Source organism: Lygodium microphyllum, unplaced genomic scaffold (assembly GCF_053477565.2).
Source record: "Lygodium microphyllum isolate KBCC unplaced genomic scaffold, Lygodium_microphyllum_v1.1.10 scaffold_41, whole genome shotgun sequence".
NCBI lineage: Eukaryota > Viridiplantae > Streptophyta > Polypodiopsida > Schizaeales > Lygodiaceae > Lygodium > Lygodium microphyllum.
This window is the reverse complement of record NW_028229524.1, coordinates 727432-748610: the sequence shown is the minus strand read 5'-3', so window position 1 is coordinate 748610 and position 21179 is coordinate 727432. Positions and strand designations below refer to the sequence as shown.

General features: G+C 42.0%; 1 protein-coding gene across 1 annotated transcript in view; it reads right to left on the bottom strand.

Moving 5' to 3' along the window:
• Positions 1-20928, bottom strand: part of LOC148009083 (adenylosuccinate synthetase, chloroplastic-like) — a 35608-nt gene extending 14680 nt beyond the window's left edge. Inside the window, exon 1 of the mRNA XM_087673834.1 lies at positions 20527-20928. Coding sequence (XP_087529960.1) covers positions 20527-20889 — 363 coding nt within the window. The 5' untranslated portion in view covers positions 20890-20928. The remainder of the gene's footprint in view (positions 1-20526) is intronic.
• Between the last annotated feature and the right edge of the window lie 251 nt (positions 20929-21179).

The window sequence follows — 21179 nt, the reverse complement described above, 5'->3', positions numbered from 1 at the left end:
CCTCAAAGATATAGTGTCTTTAGTGAAAGCTCAAATCAAAGGTCAACGGATTCGAAAAACATACATCGATAGTAGAGCAGAGGTTTGTGTCATGACAAAAAAGCTTATGCATCAATTAGATTTAGAAGTAATGGAATCCTCAACCTTTAGGGCAAAGATGGCCAGCAATGATGCGGTCACATGTGTGGGTGTAGTGAAGGATTTGAGAGTTTCTGTTTTTGGAATCACTGCAACAGTGGATGTTTATGTGATGCCAGTAAAGGGAGAAGGATATCCCCTCATCCTAGGGAGACCTTGGCTTATAGGCATCGGAGCTAGGCAAGATTGGGCAACAGGGGAACTGGAGTTGAGGCCACGTAAGGTGGGTGGCCACAATCAAAAGGTGGTTTACAACTTGAAGAGTAGGCGTCAAGAGAACCTTGAACTAGAAACGTCTACCGATGAAGAGAGTTCAAGTGGAGAGAGTGATAGCACTCTCGAAGTTATGGGCGTCACCTTAAAGGAACTTATATCATCAGAAGACAACCCAAGAATCCAAGAAGAAGATGTGTGGGATGCTAGCCTAGATAAGATGATATCCAAGGATATAAAGGATGAAGAAAGTGAGGGTTATGTGTATGTTCTCAAGAAGCATGCATCATTGTTTATTTCTAATTATACTCACATTACAGGTGTCACTGCAGTGAAGCATCACATCCAACTCAAAGAAGGAAGCAAACCTGTAGTACAAAGATTGAGAAGACTGGGAGTTGTGCAACAGGATGCACTGTTGACGGAGGTGAAGAGACTCTTGAATGCAGGATTCATATACCCAGTGGAAGATTCAGAATGGGTCTCCCCAATAGTAGTGAAACCAAAGAAAAATGGTAAGTGGCGAGTATGCATAGATTACAAGCCACTAAATGTTGCAACAAAGAGGAACCACTTCCCTCTTCCATTTCAAGATGAAATCTTGAATGAAGTAGCGGGACATGAGCGGTATACAGTGTGTGATGGCTACTCTGGCTACTTCCAGATTCGCATTGCAGAGGAGGATCAAAAGAAGACCACTTTCATCACACCATGGGGCTGTTTTGCCTTTCGGGTCATGCCCTTTGGTCTCACAAATGCCCCATCAACCTTTCAATGATTCATGAATATGGTCTTCCAACCTTACTTTGGTAAGTCCATAAGGGTTTTCATAGATGACTTTTGTATTTACAGCTCAAGGAACATACATCTATGCAAGGTTAATGAAGGATTTACTCGCTTAGCTAGGTTGGATGGACAACTAAATAAGGATAAATGTCACATTGGGGAAAGCAAGGTTACACTACTAGAACATGTAGTGTCAATTGAAGGAATTGAGGTAGATCCAAAAAAGGTAGAAACGTTGCTAGCTCTACCTTCCCCAGCCTCCATCAAATAATTAGTCTCCTTCTTACAAAAGCTAAGATATTTGGATAGATTTATACACTTACTCTCTCAGGCCATATATCCCCTGCAGCAACTGACACACCAAGAAACACTTGTATGGAGTGAACAAAGTGAAGAACATTTTAAGGAGATAAAGAAAATGTTGGAGTCACTTCCTATAATCTTCCAACCTTGTTGGGAAGAAACATTCTTTGTGAACCCTAGCATGGGAGAAGAGGCCATTGGTGCTGCTCTCCTACAAAAAGATCCAAAAAGATCCTTCATGAGGCCTGTGTATTTTGCCAGCCTCCTCATGAAAGCCTCAGAGAAGGCTTACACCTCTGTGGAACAACTAATGTTGGCCCTCATGTTTGCAGTAACCAAATTTCGGCCATATTTGCTTCCAAAGAGATTTGTGATAATCACTGTGGAGGATATATTTCCCTATGCACTACAACATATGGAAATCTCTGACAAAATAGCAAAGTGGATGGTCTGACTTCAAGAGTTTGATTATACAATGCAGGTTGAAAAAACAACTCGAGCATGCCTGGCTGATATTTTGACAAACGGGTGCTATGAGAAAAATCTCAGGGTGAAAAGAAAGGACCTTCCACCACCCCCATCCATAAAGACTCTTGTAGATGCTTATAACCTCTACTTTGATGGTGCATACAAGAGAACTAAGGATAAGGCAGCCGCAAGCATTGTTGTTTTCTCTCCTTTAGGAGAAATCTATGGTGAAGGAATCATCTTGGAAGGTGTCCACTCTAACAATGAGGCAGAATATCAAGCTTTAATTCATGGTCTTTGTTGGTGTCTTAGTAATTCAATCGAGAGGTTGAATGCTTTTGGAGACTCCATGCTATTCGTAAGGCAAATGCAAGGTACATGGACATGCAAAAATACAAACCTCTCTAGTAAAATGAGAGAGGTCAAATCTCTTATGAGAAGATTTAGGGAGGCACAAGTACATCATGTGCCAAGAGACCAGAACAAGGATACCGACCATCTAGCATCATCAAAGCTGAATGAGTCAATGGTGGGAGCAGTGGCTAACAAACCCCCACTTCAGAAAGGCAAGGAAGACTTAGAAGATATTCTACATCTCTTAGAGCAAGGAGAAGCTCCCAAACACCTGACTAAGGAAGAAAGACAATGGCTAGCTCGGAAGGCTACAAGATATCGCATGGTAAATGATAGTTTGTATTGTCTTGGTAAGGATAGTGTGCTTAGGAAAGTGTCTTCGAAGTGGAAAATTGAAGAAATCTTAAAAGCTTGCCATGATGATGTGTGTGGAGGCCACTTTGCACACGACATCACAAGTAGAAAGGTTCTACAAGCCGGCTTTACTTGGCCTAGTCTACACCGAGATGTCAAATATTGGTGTCAAACACGTGAAGAATGTCAGAAATCAGGACCACGACGGCTCATACCAGAACCCCAAACCCCAATCAAGGTCTATGGACCCTTTGAGAAGTGGAGAATTGATGCCATAGGGCCTCTACCACGCACTTCATCAGGAAAAGAGTATATTATCATGGGGGTAGATTACATGACTAGATTGGCCGAGGCTATGCCAACTAGAAGAATCACTGCTAAGCAAGTGAGTAAATTCATCTTTGACCACATTTGTTGTAGGTTTGGTACCCCTCTTGAAATACTATCAGATAGAGGACCAGGGTTTAGAGCTAATGTGGTGGGTGAACTCATGCAAAAGCTAAATATTCAACGACGACACTCTACCCCTTACTACCCTCAATGCAATGGATTGGTGGAGAATGTAAATGGAATGATTTGTAAAATCATCAGCAAACAGGTACATTCAAGGCCTCGGGATTGGGACAAGCACCTTAGTGGAGCTCTATGGGCTTACAGAACCTCCTTCAAAACCATGTTAGGGTTCACACCTTTTCATCTAGTTTATGGACAAGAGGCTCTTTTGCCTATTTAGGTGAAATTAGCTAGCCTTCGGATATTAGGTGGCACAGTAGGCTCTCAAAAGGAGAAGTTACATCAAAGATTACTGGATCTAGAGAGGCTACAATTGGATCGTGAGGAAGCCATCAACCACTACTCCCAGGAAGCTGAGAAGCGTAGAGAAAAGTTCAACAAGAAGCTAACAAATAAAAACATCAAGGAGAGATCTTTAGTGCTTCGATATGACAATTGCTTTGATAAAAGAAAGGATGGCAAGTTTCTCTACCGGTGGGAGGGACCGTTTTGGGTCACAAAAAAATTCAACAAAATGGCTCCTATAAACTTCAAGACATTAAGGGAAAAGTGCACAAGACCAGGGTAAATGGATGGCGCTTAAAACCCTATCACATCAGGGTGGGGTCAGCTCAAGATACCAAAGAGTGTCTAGAGGCATAAATACCTCTAGCCAGGTTTGGAGGGGCTAGATGATCCGAGAAAATTACAAAAAAATATTTGTCTAACACTTTGATGATTTTTTGTACATTTGGAGGTTTGAAATAAAGAAGAGGGTGGAAACAACCTCTTGGGAAATCCAAGAAATCACTGGATGAAAATATTTCATGTACCGGTTTACCAAGGGGGGGTGAAGAGTAAAGATTAATGGAGGAAGGTGAAGCGAAAATGTGTAATGTGAAAAGAAAAGACATGAAATGGATTTGGAGCCATCCAAAGGACATGTGAGGCTCATAATGTCATGGCTTTGGAGCCTTATGATAATTCAAACAAATGGGATCCTTCTTGGAAGCATTAGTGGAAGAAAAATCAGGCACACGATTTTGTAAGATTTTTTAAAAATACTTCCACTCCGATCCAAAAAAACTTTTCATCATGAAAGTTGTAGCCCATGAGCTGAAGTTTCGGCTGGTATTTTTTTATAATTTTTTGGAGCTACGAGTCGGAAGATATGGCCAAAATGGTGGACGCCAACTTTTTCCAACTGCGGTGGAGACCACCTCCCAATTTTATACACACCCACACTTTCTTCCCCACACTTAACACTTCCATAAAACATCATTCATTAGACTCCCAATCCTTTCCCCTCTCTTCTCCTCTCTCTCAAGCTAATAAACCATTAGAATTCCCCTCCTAAATCACCTTCAAATCATCCTTAATTGTAGTAGTAATGTATGAATTCTCACTACTCTCTCTCCATTATTGCTAGATATGATCTTATTTTATGAAGATTCTCTATATTTTTTTATAGGAGAGCTCTTGGACTCAAGCTATGGGGGGGAGAATGAAGACAACTCACCTATGATGGAACTTAATTAAGTACAAAATTGGTCAACAAAATATCTAGATGGAGCTTCCACATTGGTGGAACCGCCTTAATGCAGCTTTGGTGGTATTACTTCCTATTCTATCTTAACCTCCTCCCTAAATACCCTCAAGGCCTATATAAAGAGGCCTTCTCCTTTGTAATTTGCAAGAGAGAGCTAAGAAGCCTTCTTCAACCCTATTGAGCCTTCCCCATTCTCTCTCATAAGCTTATGCAGTTCATTCCCTTACTACAGCTTATGCATGCTCTACAGTGTAATAAGCCCATGCTATTAGTGTCCATATTGTGTATATTGGTTATGTCTTGAGGATTCTCCATCTCTTATGCCCTCTTAAGTTTTATTGATTCATCTATTTTTTGTAGTTCTCTCTCTCTCTCTCTCTTCTCTCTCTCTCTCTCTCTCTCTCTCTCTCTCTCTCTCTCTCTCTCAGTTTTCCTCTCTTCTCCCTCACAAGCTCCTCTCCCTCTTGCATAGCGTCCTAGTCCACTCTTCCATTACTAGGTAGTGCCCTTATCTCATTCACTTTGTGGCAGAAGGGAGTTTGACATAGTATAGAGGCTACCATACCAAATTTCCTTCGCCAGCACCTTTCAAGTATGAATGCACATTAACAACCCTAAGGTTTAAGGGTTGTACTTTGTACTTATCATTACACTCTTCGTAATTACATTGGGAGTTGTAATATCTTTACTCTCTCACTCTCCACTGTCAACTGTGTACTCTCAACTAAGCTTTGATCCTCCATATCTCACAAAGGAGTGTAAGAGATGAGAGCAGAAGAAGCAAAAAGACCCTGCATTTAATGCAAAACTGGACCCTCTTTTTTCTTTTTGGCAAGCAAGAGAAAATTTCTAGTTGAGAAATCAGAGAGATCTATAATCAAAATGTTTTTGAAAAGAAAGATTTTAAACCTTTATTTGATTCTCCTTTCCTTTCAAAAAAAGATGTGCTAAAAGAGAGCTTATCCACACTTATTAAAAGCATGACCTCTCCCCCACGTTCTTTGATCCAAAAGGAAATCAACTCCCTCAAACCGAGAACATGACGGTTTGAACATCAAACATCCCCTGCCAACTTTTTCAACTTTGCCAATCCATTTGGCAGACTTTCTAGCTCTCATACAGATTAGGACAACTCGCGTCGATTCCTCCCCCAACTATCTACCAGCTTGGGAGACGACTCTGTGTGTGTGTGTGTGTGGGGGGGAGGGGGGCATTCCTATTCGTCTACACACCACCAACACCCCCCCCAACCAAACAATTACATACACACACACACACACACACACACATCTTTTCAATTGATTGCAAAGAAGCACTCATAAGCATTTCACTCTCCACAAGAGAATTACTTATCTCTAATTTACAACAATGTTTATCTTAACATTTGATCCTAATCTTAAGATTAAGAACAATGCTAATATTAAGATAAGCATTAACTATTAAAGGGACAATAATATTTAATGTCACATTAGCATTAAAATTAATAATAACATTAACATTATATATCAAATGGACAGAAATTAATGTCAACTGGCCCACAAGGTTTCAACTTCCAACATCAGTCTACCATAGCCGTGGAGTGGCAACCCCTCAAACTCCAATTGTCGAAACTGCCGAAAATGCTTGCACACAAGCATCACAACAATACAAAATCCGAGTACGAGTACAAAACAAGAACACACTTTGCTTTCATACCTACCACCTGCAACACATGCTCCCCAAGAATGCTTCCCTTGCCAACAATGTCCCATACCACCCTTAACGAGATAAAGATGTACCTATTAAGTGTGAACCATCACAATTCTATGAGCAAAAGTGGTCTTGTGCACATTGTCAGGTGTATTCAGTTGAAGGCCTTAATCATGGGGATTCAAAGAGAAGAGATACAAAGAATAGAGAGATGAAAATTTAAGAAAGAAAAGAGACTTAATTTAAGATCCAAGAATCACCACAAGAATTTGCAGAGAAGACCTAGATTGAATCCTTAGTTAGCAAATAAAAATCAGTACATGAACTTGAGACAATAACTAAAACCTTGTGTTTTGGGGCAATAGCCCAATCTATCTAAGATTATGGCTTAGAAGAAACCCTAATTATGACAAAATCTCTGCTGTACATAAGCTTCAATCCAATGCATAAACTTCATATGTCATGAAAAAACCCAAGACACATGTAGCAATTGTCAAATACCATCAAGGGAAACCCTCTGTTATCTTCCATCTCTGATTTTAGCCCTGTTTCTCTATGTATTTACAACAGTAAAAAACAGCCTTTCGCTATCCAAGATGCATTCAAAATCAATCCTTTACATGCTCCAAGCATACACCCAAAGGATACACTGATACAGTTCTTGTAAGTGGTTCATATAGAGATTAAGGAAAATGATTTACAGCAGTAATATACTGTTTATAACAGCATAAAACTCTGTTCCAAATCAATCTCAGATTCACTCCTTTACTCCTATCGATAAGCACCAAGCATATCCGAGAAGAGGCTGCTTGTACATGGCCCGAAAGCACTCAAAAGTAGGCTGAATTTTATTACAGCAGTTGTTCAGTGCTGTGGACAACATGCATGCCTTGTTCTTGCCTGTGAGATCAAGCCATGAACTCCTCCAAAAACTCCAATTGTACTTGTTCCTTCTTATGCTCTATGCCTTTCCTAAGTATAGCTCTTTCCTTTTCTTCTTCAAGCCTTGCTTGTTCATGCATAAGCTTCTCCCTTCTCTCCCATGTGTTTGTGATGTCTTGCTTCTCCCTTTCCTCCTGTTTTTAGTCCATACCACCAACTCCCGGTTGTTGGGAATAAAGGCCCTCGTGCCTTTAAATGTGCTTGGATGTGAACACACCCTTAGCACTTGTACTTACACATATATATCTATCTAAAAACCTAAAGGTACACACTCGTCATTGTACCTAAAATCGTGCACACTATCTGCTCTACTCTCTCTCTCACACTCTCTCTGTCTCTTTGCGACTAAGGAACACCTATTGTCTCAATCTTCGTGCCTAACCCGTCACTACAAACTGGTATCAAAGCAGGCAAGAGACAGCTCGGGTGTTGCAAGAGTCCCAAGTGGACTCGACGAGCATCAATAGCAGTCAGGTGTGAGGAGTCGTCGCTGGCGGGCAATAGTCGGCAGACTTAACGGGCTGCAGGCAAACACAGCCTGCCTGACAGGACCAGTCGACAAGCAAATCATGAGGCATCGTGGACAGCTGCAGGCATCATAGACAATCGCAGGCATTGTGGACAGTCACAGGCACCACGTGAGGCTCCAGCTGACGAACGACGGGCAACCAATACACGACAACTGTAGTTCTGACAACAAACGTGACTGCAGGAGACTGGCGGGAGCTGTAGGTGGCAGCGTGGCGCTGACGACAAACAAGGCATGGACCAGCGGGGCTCACGGATGGCGACCAACGGGCACCTTCAGCAGAGCACACGACGGGACAGGGTGTCAGCCTGCTCGGACGATGGGCAGCAAGCCAACGGCCCATTTTCCTATTTTTTTTCTTCATCTTATTTTCCCCTTACCGGGTGTTCACACCTACAAGCACAGAGTGCAAATCTGTGTCTTGAAATTTGGGGCTTTTCCCAAATTTGGTTCCTAACACACATTGCAGTGATCTTTGGACCAAAAATTATAGACATTGAACGCACAGGCCTCATAAATTTTTGGGGATTCTCAAATGCAAGTGAGATTTTTTCTTCTGAAATCTGTGCTTGGCCCGAAAATTTGGGGATTTTCTCGGATTTGGGGATCGTAATGCAGGACAATACAATCTGTCTCAAAAATTGCAAGAATTTGTGACATTTTGCCTCCGAAAATTTGGGGCTTTTCATGTACATGCACAAATCGGGCTGAAATTTACCCAATTTCTCGACATTGATGCACATTGGACCCCGTGCAATTTGGGGCTTTTGCAGTTTGGGCAAAATTTGTGCACCATTTGATCATTCTATGTACATGCAGGTTCAATTCCACATAATTTGGACATCCAACACTTGAAAATTTTGGGAGTTTTGCTGAAATTGGTCTATTTTGGCAAAATTGGCCTGTTCTATGCATGACAGAGAAAATGCAGATGTGTGGTTGATGCTTTGAGCACAAAAATTTTGGGGCCTTTGACCGTGCGTGTCAAATTTTATGCCCGTGGGTACATGTACAACAGAAATTGCAGCTAAAATTTTGGGATTTCTCATGTAATATGATGCATATGCCCTTGGAACAGCTGTAATCGGTTGTGGAATGCTGTAGCACATGGTTTGGTGCTTCTGAAAATTTAATTACAGATCTAAAATCTGCGCTTCTACGTGGTCATTTATTGCTGGTTGGTACTTGTTTGTACCTTGGTCACTTGGGTGACAGTTTTGGGCCTGCATTTGCTGTTTTTTTGTCACATTTGGGCTGAAAATCATGGCTGGCAGTAGTGACAGCAATAATCTCATGCACATAAAGAAGCTTAAAAAAGCACATAACTTTACAGTTTGGCAAAAACAGTGCTACAATATCCTGTTGCAAAAGAAGCAGGCAAAGCCGATTAAAACCAAAGGGGTAAAGCTCGCGGACATGGAACAGGAAGATTGGGATGAATTAAATGAGCTTGCATGCTCAACCATCGAGCTATCGATTTCTGATGCCTTGCTGTTTAACATTGAAGGTTTGGATTCTGCATATCCTATATGGACCTGACTGGAAGAACTGTATGCACAGAAAAGTGCTGCAAGTAAAGTGTATTGGCTGAAAAAGCTTATGGATTTGCATATGAAAGAGGGTACAGCAATGTCTACTCATTTGAGTGACTTTAACTCCATTTTCAACCAGCTAGTTGCCTTGAAATTCATGATTGATGAGGAATTTAAGGCTACTTTCTTGCTTTGAACTCTACCAAAGAGTTGGGATACATTCAGGACTGCTATGAGCAATTCTAATGTGATCCTTTTGTATGTTGATGTAGAGAGTGCTCTACTCATGGAAGAAATGAATCAGTAGAACAATGCATCCAGTAAGTCTTCTAGTGCTTTGCATACTAGGGGCAAATCATAGCAGAAAGGCAAATATGATAGCAAGGGACGCAGTAAATCACGTGGCAAAGATGTTGAATGCCACCATTGTGGTAAGAAGGGTCACTTTAAACGTGATTGCTACAAATGGAAGAAAGAGAAAGGAAAGGGCAAGAAGACAGATGATAGCAAGGAAGAGAAGAAAGACAGTCAGTCTAAGAAAAGCAGTGTCAAAATTAAAGAGGTAAATATAGTCACTCATGACAGTGATAGTGGGAGTGACATACTCTTTCTCTCTTCACACTTTGGTGCACATGCTCTACTTGCAAATACAGATGATGACATGCATACCTGGATTCTCGATTCAAGTGCTTCCTTTCATGTCACCCCTAATCGAGAGTGGTTCTCTGACTATACAGGGGATCGACATGGTGCTGTCCATTTTGGGGACAACTATGCATGTGACATTGCAGGTATTGGCAGTGTGCAGTTGCAGTTTCAGCATGGCTCTATCTTCACACTTCAATATGTACGGCATGTATCTCAGCTCAAGAAGAGCTTGATAAGCACAAGGCAGCTAGATGATGATGGTTTTTATACCACCTTTGATGATGGAAAATGGAAGATCTGAAAGGGATCTAGAGTGATTGCCAGAGGTTGTAAAAGTGATACTTTGTATCCTCTCCATGTATCTAGTGTGAGTCATCATGCTGTTGCCGTGACCGAGCAACTAAGTGTTTCTTTGTGGCATGGCCGGTTGGGACACATGGGTCAAATAGGAATGAAAGTGCTTTCTTATTTGGGTTACTTGCCTTGTCTTCTTTATGCTGATTTTGAACATTGTGATCATTGTATTTATGGTAAACATCCACAGACGTCTCATAAAAAGTCTCTTTCACTGAAATCTTCTCCTCTAGAGTTAGTACATTCAGATGTATGCCAGATGCCAAGATTATCTTAAGGGGAAAAGAAATATTTTGTCACCTTTGTCAATGATGCTACACGGAAGGTATGGGTTTACCCTATTCGTAGCAAGGATGAAGTGCTTGACAAATTTAAAAAATTCTTGGCATTGGCTGAAAATCAAACCTATAAGATACTTAAGTGTCTTCTCTCTGACAATGGTGGGGAATATGTGTCCAAGGCCTTTCAGGCATTTTGTGACAGCAAAGGGATCAAGAGGGAGCTCACTGCCCCTCATAATCCACCCCAAAATGGAGTTGCAAAGCGTATGAACCGGACCATACAGAATAAGGTCCGTACGATGCTGTCTCATGCTGCATTACCCCATGGTTTTTGGGCAGAGGCTGTTATGACAGCCGTACACTTAATTAATCAGTCACCAAACAGGTCTTTGGGCGGGCGGGCGAGGAAGGGAAGGGGGGGGGAGGGGGGCTGTTCTCCAAGAAGCGGGTTGGGCAAGCCACCTTCATATGCTCACCTAAAAGTGTTTGGCTGCGAGGCTTTTGTGCACATTCGTAAAGAAAAACGCAGCAAACTTGAGCCAAAGTCCTGTAAATGTATTTTCCTAGGATATGGTGACGAGGGTGAAATGGGGTATAGACTGTGGGATCTCGAGAAAAGAAAAGTAGTACGCAGCAATGATGTTATCTTCCGAGAAGATCGCATGCATAAACAGCCCGAAAAGACTGAGGAGGTCTGTAAGGTTGTATTCCGGGAAGAAATACCTTTTGGACAGCAAAATATGCCCGCTGTAAAGCAGCAAATACCTGCTATAAATGAATCTGTAAATGCAGAAAATAATGCTGAAAATGATCAGCCAACTATTGCCCATGATAATGAGCCACTACATGTGCAGGAACAGCCAGGGCTGCAATGCGAGGACAACAAGCTGAAAATGCTCAACAATCAGCAAACAATGATCATTGGGTTAGGAGATCGTCTAGGGCTACTAGACAACCCGATAAATTCATTCTTGGTGTAAATAATGTGGCTGATTATGTCATGTTGACAGACTGTGGTGAACCGGCTTGCTTCAAAGAAGCAATGGACAGACAAAACAGCAAGAAATGGTATAAAGCCATGTTGTCAAAAATGGAATCTCTTGAGAAAAATGGCACTTGGAACTTGGTGCAATTGCCTAAAGGGCAGAAAACACTTCCATGCAAATGGGTTTACAAGATGGTCACTTCTGATTCCTCACCAAAGTACAAAGCAAGATTGGTTGCAAAGGGATACAAGCAGGAGCACGGAATTGACTTTGATGAGATTTTCTCTCCTGTAGTAAAAATGACTACTTTGAGAACCATTTTGGGCTTGGTTGCAGCTGAAGATATGAAGCTCATACAGATGGATGTAAAAACTACATTCTAACATGGTGATCTACATGAGAACATGTATATGCAGCAACCTGAAGGTTTTGTTGAAAAAGGGAAAGAAAAGATGGTATGTAAACTCAAAAGGAGTTTGTATGGGCTGAAACAAGCACCACAAGAATGGTATCATAAGTTTGATATATTCATGCAGTCTCAAGGCTTTCATAGAAGTCAAGTGGATCACTGCTTTTACACCAAGAAGGCAGCAGATGGCAGCCTGATTATCTTGGTTTTGTATGTTGATGACATGCTAATTGCTGGCAGGGATACTCATGCCTTGGATTCACTGAAGCAAAGTCTTCATGGCAGCTTTGACATGAAGGATCTTGGTGATGCAAATCACATTCTTGGCATGTGAATACTCAGAGATAGGTCAAAAGGATTACTCTATCTATCTCAGCAGGAGTATATCTCCAAAGTTTTGCAACGTTTCAATATGGAGGGGGGGAAAACAATTGGGTTTCCATTGCCTCCATATGTGAAACTTATGTAGAGGACAGCCCTACATCTGATGATGAGAAGGCTGAAATGGCCAAGATACCATATGCTTCAGCTGTCGGCAATTTGATATATGCTATGGTTGCTACACGTCCTGACATTGCCTTTGTAGTGGGAGTGGTTAGTAAATACATGGCAGAACCTAGCAAGAAGCTTTGGGATGCAATGAAAGGTATTATGAGATATCTCAAAGGCACAAAAGAGTTGTGCATCTGCTTTGGAAAGCAAAAGGCATCTGTTGTTGGCTTTACGGATGCAGACTATGTTGGTCATGCGGATTGCAGAAAGACCACTTCTGGGTATGTGTTTACTTTCATAGGAGGAGTAGTCTCTTGGATCTCCAGACTACAAAAGTGTGTTGCATTGTCTACTACAGAGGCAGAGTATGTGGCTGCCACTGAGGCATGCAAGGAGGCTTTATGGCTTTCACGTCTGGTGGGAGAGCTTGGCATCACAAAGTTACATGTTCTCCATTCTGATAGTCAAAGTGCTATCATTCTAGCACAAGATCCTGTCTTTCATGCAAAGACAAAGCACATACACGTGAAGTACCACTTCATTAGAGATGTACTTGACAGCAAGAGCATTGAGCTTGTCAAAGTGCATACAGATGATAATCCTACAAACCTTCTCACAAAGGGTCTTCCAACAGAGCGGTTTGCTCATTGCCGACACAGATGATGGGAGTTGGATAGATATATGTATTTCAACTTTGTACATACCTAGACTTAGCTGATTCTTTTCTCCTCTTAAGGCACATTACCTTTAGGTGAGAGGTTGTTGGGAATAAATGTACTCCGGTGTAAACACACACCTTAGCTTGTACTTACACATATATATCTATCTAAAAACCTTAAGGTACGCACTCATCATTGTACCTAAAATTGTGCACACTCTGCTCTGCTCTCTCTCACTCTGTCTCTCCGCGACTAAGGAATACCTACTATCTCGATCTTCGTGCCTAACCCGTCACTACACCAATCACAAGTAGACTTTAATTTCTCCAAGTTCCAATATGACTTGCCACTTTTCTTCTTCATGAGAAGCAAAACACTTGTTAGTTCATGCACATGTAAGCCACTGCAATCGGTATAACTTCTTGCAAAACACGTCATACCATCATCATCAAATCTCACGTCCAATTGTAGATTGACGCTCTAGTACCAATGAAACATCCCCAGGGGACGGGACGTTAGACTCAACTACCAGTTAGACTCAACTACCAATTAGAGCCAAATGAGCTTACCCTCGAGCCTGGGAGCTAGCAACACTTTGAGTCACAATCACAAGCCAAGGGTTGGCATCCCATACCACCATCCCACACCATCCTAGTATACGGATGCGTTAGCTAACAAGCCAAGATTCCCAAAAGTAATAATCACACAATGAATGTACACAATAGGGCCTTGAGTCCTATAATAAACAGGACTTGGCTCCCCTAACCCCGAAGTGCCCTTAGTGCCTTTACATAAAGTCACTTTACGACCACTATGACCACCCATCCGAATGTCCAAGGGTGTAACAAAGATGGATGAGGGGAACAACATTGATGCATAGTTGACACATATCAAAGATTTGGAGCAACTTGCAAACATTAATAAAATAGCTCCAAACGGTTAGCTTGTGTCCACTATGCTAAATGGACAACTTGACTCTTATCAACGCTTTGCCACTACATTGAGATCAGTTCATAGTTACCTGGAACGGGGAACGCGAACGGGAACGGGAACGGGACCCCTTGGAATGGGGAGAACATCCAAGGTCGAGGAACGGGAACGGGGAGGAACGGCACGTCTTATGTTACATTAATAAATGTAACTTATGGGGAGACAAGTGCGAGGGATGACCGTCCGGGGGCCTTGGGCACCCAAATGGGGTCAAGGGGAGCCTAGAGAGTAAGTGATTCTAATGATAGTATGACTCACCTGAAGCTGACGGCTGGCAGTCGGATCAGAATGAGGAAGCCAGCAATCTTCTAGGCAAGGCTGGGTGGTGAATGGAACAGAATCTCTCGTGATGCGGGGACTGTGGAGAAGAGGGGGCACTTAGCTGAATCTCCGATTAACACAGGCGATCAACACAGGCGTTATCTAACACTGGTATAAAGACAGAAATAAAGACACTATCTTTATTTTTCTCCAAAAATGGGAGGATTTGCACAAACTTAAGAATACTCCACCACATCTCCAAGCGCTGGAGGCCAGTCTAATCTTGGGGCCAAAGGCATATAAATGGTGGAGAACTTTAAAGGAGGCAAATAAAATACCTGAAACTTGGGCTCAATTTGAATCGGTCGTTTTGAAAGAATTCCTTCCTGAAAATGAAATGGAAAGAAATTGGGAAGATTGGGATTATGTTAGACAAAAGGGAAGACCTTTGCTAACATATCTCGAGGAGTATCGTGCTTTACATCGGACGTTCGAGATGACGGACTTGGGTCTACTCCATTTCTTTTTGGGCCATGAGATTTATCAGTCTCAGCGGGGGATCTTTATCTCTCAACAGAGATATGTACAGGAGCTCTTGGTATCTTTTAAGATGGAGGATTGTCGGGCCCTTTCTACTCCTATGGATCCGAACTGGAAGGCCACTTCCCATTCAGCTTCTCCTTTGGCGGATGCTTCCCGCTACCGTCAATTGATTGGGTCCTTGATTTGGCTTCTCAACACTAGGGTTGATCTATGTTTTGTTGTTGGGCTCTTGGCAGGGTTCATGAGTGAACCTAAGACGATGCATTGGCAGGCTGCTCAGAGGATACTTCGGTATTTGAGGGGGACGTCTGATTTAGGGATTCATTACCCCGCAGGGACAGATGGTTCAGATCTTGTACTTGCAGGTTGGAGCGATTCGGATTGGGCCGCTGATGTGGACCACAGGCAGTCTACTACAGGTTACTGTTTTACCTTGGGTGCAGGTGTTATTTCATGGAGTAGCAAGAAGCAGCCCACGGTAGCCCTTTCGTCTACTGAGGCGGAGTATCGGGCCGCATCTTCCACCACATGTGAGGCTGTGTGGCTTCGGAGATTATTGGAGGAGCTTGGGTGCCCCCAGACTCGTCCTACTTTGCTGCAATGTGACAATGAGAGTTGCATTGCCTTGGCACGGAACCCTGTTTTTCATGTCCGGACGAAGCACATAGAGATCCAGTATCACTTCATCAGAGAGAAGCTTCTGGATGAGACCATCACTGTGGAGTACTGCAAGACGGAGGACAATCTTGCGGATTTGTTTACGAAGGCACTTCCCCAGGCTCTACTTCGGAGACATTCCAGATCCCTCAGGCTTCTGCCCTGCCCCGGCTCTGAGAGGGGGTGTTAGAGATCACAGCCAGGCAGGAGGCTGGTGCAGCCGGACACTGTGCAGTCGGACTGCCGCGTGGCAGTCCGACCTGTGCAGGCAGTCGGCTGCCGACAGTGTATTTCTGGCACCCTATTTTTTGGCAGATTCTGGCTATAAATAGCCGACATTCCCAGCAGTCTCCCACACTTCTCTGCTCGCAGATTACAGACCGGTGACACGCGCAGATTCCGTCTCTGTTCGCAGATTTCAGACAGGAGACAGTGCAGACTGCAGCGGACTTCAAGGTGAACAGCAAGTTGCATCGTCGAGGTGGAGACACGCAGTCCAGCGCACTGCGCCCATGTATATATCTGCATATCTTTGTATTCAGCACACTTTATACAGCAGATCTTCATCTCCCACTGTCTCTTTCTCTCTCTTCTCTCTCTGCGTTCTCTCTCTCTCTCAGTCCTACGCTTCTGCACCGCTGCACTCTGACATAGGCGCGGTCTTGTTACAAGAAGGTCAACCAGCTGCTTTTGAAAGCAAGAGATTAGACCATGCAAAACGGAATTATTCTGTTTATGAGAGGGAGCTGTATGCAATAATACATGCAATGAAGAAATGGAGACACTATCTGTACGGTGCCAAACTTTTGATCTTGTTGGATCATGAAAGCATTAAGTGGCTTAATGACCAACTGGATCTACAAGGGCGTAAAGCCAAATGGCCCGAACTCCTCCAAGAGTTTGACTACGAAATAAGGTATAGAAAGGGAAAGTACAATATAGTGGCCGATGCACTCAACAGAATGCCCATCATAAATGAATTGAGTTTTACTCAGTTCACTTCCGATTTACTTGAATCCTTAAAACGGAAATGCCAGGTTGATTCGGCATATTCCAACATATGGAAAGCCATAAAAAATGGGGATCCAAATGAAAGAACCTCCACTGAAGAAGAAATATCTGAGGATGTTCAACAAGAAAATGGAGCATCACGGGTTACTCAAATGGGATTCAAGTGGAAGAATTTTACCATTGATAATGGTTATTTACTCTACAAGGGTAGGGTATGTGTCCCGAAAGATAAAGAAATAAGACGCCAGATACTCTTTGAGTGTCATGATACCCCTAGTGCGGGACATCCAAGAGTTAATAAGACTTATAGTCTTATTAAAAGGCAGTTCTATTGGCCTAGAATGAATAAGGACATCCTTGACTATGTGGTCAAATGTAATAAATGCCAGGTTAATAAAGCTGAAAGATTGAAAATGGGAGGACTTCTCCATCTATTAGAGATTCCTTCGGGAAAATGGGAGAGTATCTCCATGGACTTTATTGTCGCGTTACCCAGAACACAGAGGGGGCACGACTCTGTGTGGGTGATTGTGGATAGGTTAACCAAAATGGCTAGGTTTATTCCAACTTCAACTGATGTTAAAACACCAAAATTGGCTAGATTATTCATAGAGAACATATACCGATTGTATGGCCTTCCGGCAAATATAGTTTCTGATAGGGATAGAAAATTTGATTGTCAATTTTGGCGGGCTGTATTTAGGAAGTTGGATACTAAACTTAGCATAAGTAAGGCGGAGCACCCGCAAACTGATGGGCAAACTGAAAGAGTTAACCAAATCCTTGAAGATATGCTCAGAGCATATGTAAGTAAAAGGCAAACTAATTGGAAAGAGTATTTACCGATAGCAAAGTTCGCATATAATAGTGTCAATCACTCTTCCACTGGATATAGTCCATTTATGCTAATGTATGTGTTTCAGCCCAGAGCTCCTCATGCAGTAGGACTGCATAAGGAAAAGGTTCAGGCAGCCAAGGACTTTTTGGAGGATATGAATAATATGTTAAAATTTGCTCAAGAAAATATTAAGAAAGCTCAAAATCGAGCTAGAGCTTATGCAGATCCTCACTGAAGAGACATCTCCTTTGAAGAAGGAGAATTGGTCTATCTTAAAGTGCCTGAACAAACTAAAACCATGAAAACAGGACGATGTCCAAAGCTGTCACCCAGGTATTGTGGTCCTTTCACAATACTTAAAAGGGTGGAAGAACAAGCTTACAAGCTCCAACTACCTGCTGGTAGTAAAACACATCAAGTTTTTCATGTAAGTAAGCTAAGAAAGAAGCGGGGTGATATGGATAATCTAATCTTAAATGATAATATTGAGGAGCTATTAGATGACCAATCTAATCCACATGAACCAGAAAGAATTTTAAATGTTCGTAACAGACGAACAAGAAATACTATTTATCAAGAATACCTGGTCAAATGGAAATATTGTTCCAAAGAAAGCTCAACATGGGAGCGAGTAAGTACTTAAAGGAAAAGGTTTCCCAATTTACAGTTGGACCTTCCAAGTATCGTTTTTGAGGAAGAAACCGATTCTTAAGGGGAAGGAAATGTTACATTAATAAATGTAACTTATGGGGAGACAAGCGCGAGGGATGACCATCCGAGGGCCATGGGCACCCGAACCGGGTCAAGGGGAGCCTAGAGAGCAAGTGAGTCTAATGATAGTATGACTCACCTAAAGCTAATGGCTGGCAGTCGGATCAGGATGAGGAAGCCAGCAACCTTCTAAGCGAGGCTGGGTGGTCAATGGAATAAAATCTCTCGTGCTGTGGGGATTGTGGAGGAGAGGGGGCACTTAGCTGAAACTCCGATTAACACAGGCGATCAACACAGGCGTTCCAAATCGTTACACTTTTGATTAGCTAGTTACATCATTACTTCAAGGGGAGCAAAGTCATTGGAATCAACAAGCCCCTCTTAAATCAAAACATGCTTTTGCTAACAATCATGAAGATAAAGGCATAGCTCAAAAGTTTTCTAGTAAGCCAAAGAGTAATGATGGGGCTTCATCAGATGCAAGTGCAAGTGATTGGAAAAAGACGCAAAGATGTAATTATTGCAAGGAAGAAAGGAGGAAAAACATGTGTAGTAAGACATGAAAATGCAGCAAGAAGAGTACATGTCACAACACACATGGGTATGATACCCTATGAGTGTGCATGAGAAAGTAAAGAATGTTTTGTGTGCGTGTGTGTGTGAGAGAGACAAACCACAAAAATGAAGAGAACTAAAACTAATCTGAATGAGGGTTACATACAAGGCAAAGCCCCTAAAAAGCCTCAAACTCAAAAGTAGAGGCTGGAATGACAATGTCGAAGCTCAAAAATATTTGTCTAACTCAAACTAGGACTAAAAGCACGAGATGACTAGTAGAAATGTCATAAATGCTAACATAATCATACTTGGCAACATTTAAGTCTCAAAGCATGTGGTTTTTTTAAGAAAAAGAAAGTGAATTGAAAGATGTTATGGTATTTTATTGCATAGCTTCTTAGGACTAAAATTTGTCAGATATCATAGAAACATGCATCACATTTCTTAAATTTTACTTGAGAAAATATGAAAAAACGTTTGATGTGTGAATTAGGCTTGGTATATAATATACATATATAACATAGGGAAACACCACTAATCCTCTTCATAATAAAATTGCAATCAGTTTGTTGTCTATGATAAGTTGAAGCATCTTTGAAAGGTCATTAAAGAAAGATATGAGAAGACTTCCAATGAATCAAATGCATATCAAACAAAGTTCAAATTGAAGTGATAATGTCTCCAAAAAGCTAGATGAGATCATTTCTCAAAGCACACCATTGTGTCCTGATCAAGAGATGAGTTTGAAGTACTTGCAATTAACAATCGCTTGTTGCCATTGATACACCCTACCCTAAGCAAGGGATGATTTTAAAGACAAACTTCTTCTCTCAAAGTCCAATTTTGGTGGCCAATCTACTTCCAAGGAAAAAGGAGAAAGGTGTCGGCTTAACATGGCAACTTCAACAACAATCAAAAGAATTCCAAGGCTAATTTTGATGACAACAATTCTAAACTTGAGATATTCGCCTTTGAAGAAGCAAACTTATCCACCCCACAAGTTTCCAAAATTCTAGTGGGCAACAAAGCAACCAACCACTAGTCATCCATGGTGAACAAGAAGGGATACCATCATACCAAAAGTCAATTCACATTGCCAGCAACAATAAGACCATGCAATCTCAAAAGATCAATAACGTTGACACACTTGAAACTTCTTGCCTACAAGTGTTTTCAAGAAATGTTTATTCTCTTTTTCTCGCTCCAATTTGTCAATCTCAAATCTTTTAAAAATGCCTCTTATTATTATATGGATGCATTCAAATCTTAGGGAAAAGTATTTTATCTCCATTATTTTGAATATATTGTTTCTCAACCAAATGAAGCTTCAAATATCCATGGTGTGAAGATAATCCTGATGCTCCTGTTGTGATACAAATTCAGCAGACCATTCTTGAGCTCATAAAAAAGTAGTAAACCTTGCAGCACCTAAACAACCTGACTACTGTTGAAACCAATAGTCTCGAGGACAAATCCTAATCAGAGCACAGCAACTATCGCAAATAGCTCACACAAGTAACTCAAATCTGGCAATGCCACCATTACTAGGAGTATGCAACAATTGTCCTTGAAGAGACCTCCACAAGTCAATCTATTTGCCTGCCGTGTTCTTGTGGATGTTGTTTATGGCTGTGGTAAATGCGTTAGCTGAATTCACAAAACGTTATTTGATGTTCGTAAAATCCGAGCCTTGATTCCAAAGCATAAAGAGCAACAAATTGACTGAGTAACAACAAAATCCAGCAAATTTAGATGGCAGTAAAGAAGAGCTTCACATACCTGACACCTAGCAACAACGTCATACCGCTCTGCAAGAATGTCGACAAGTTTGCCCTTTCCTTCATCACCCCACTGGGTTCCAAGCACGGCACAGACTTGACTCAGAGATTTGTACGGGTCGACAACAGTCGTCTTCTCCTCCACCAGGGCTTGAGAGCTGGTGGTGCTGGCATGGACCGCAGGAACCTTCCTTCTGTGCTGCCACAGGGGCTTTGTCAGAAGCTTCCGATCGACGTCGCAAGGCCTACGACGAGGGCAGCCTGCAGCTGCAGCTTTGAGCTGCGTGGCCTCTAAGAAGCATTGGGAGGCGGGAGCACACGCAGAGGACCGTATAACCTCGCTCATCGACATAGAGGCAGCCATGGCTAAAATGCTGCACAAAGTCTGTCAGCGTAACATCATATTTTCTTTACGTTTTTTCTCTTTTTTCTCCTTCAACCCGCTTTTTTCATTCTCGTTTTTTTTTTTAATGAAGACGTGAAATGTATTAAAAAGATAAGTAAGGTAAGTATGTACAATTGGGGATCTGCCCCTATAAAAGCATGACTTACAAGTCTACCCCTTTGCCAAAAACTTATACAAAAGGACGGTGGAGTTATTCTAACCGGATAAAACGAGGTGAGTTTGTTTGTTTATTTGGCTAAGGCGCAGCC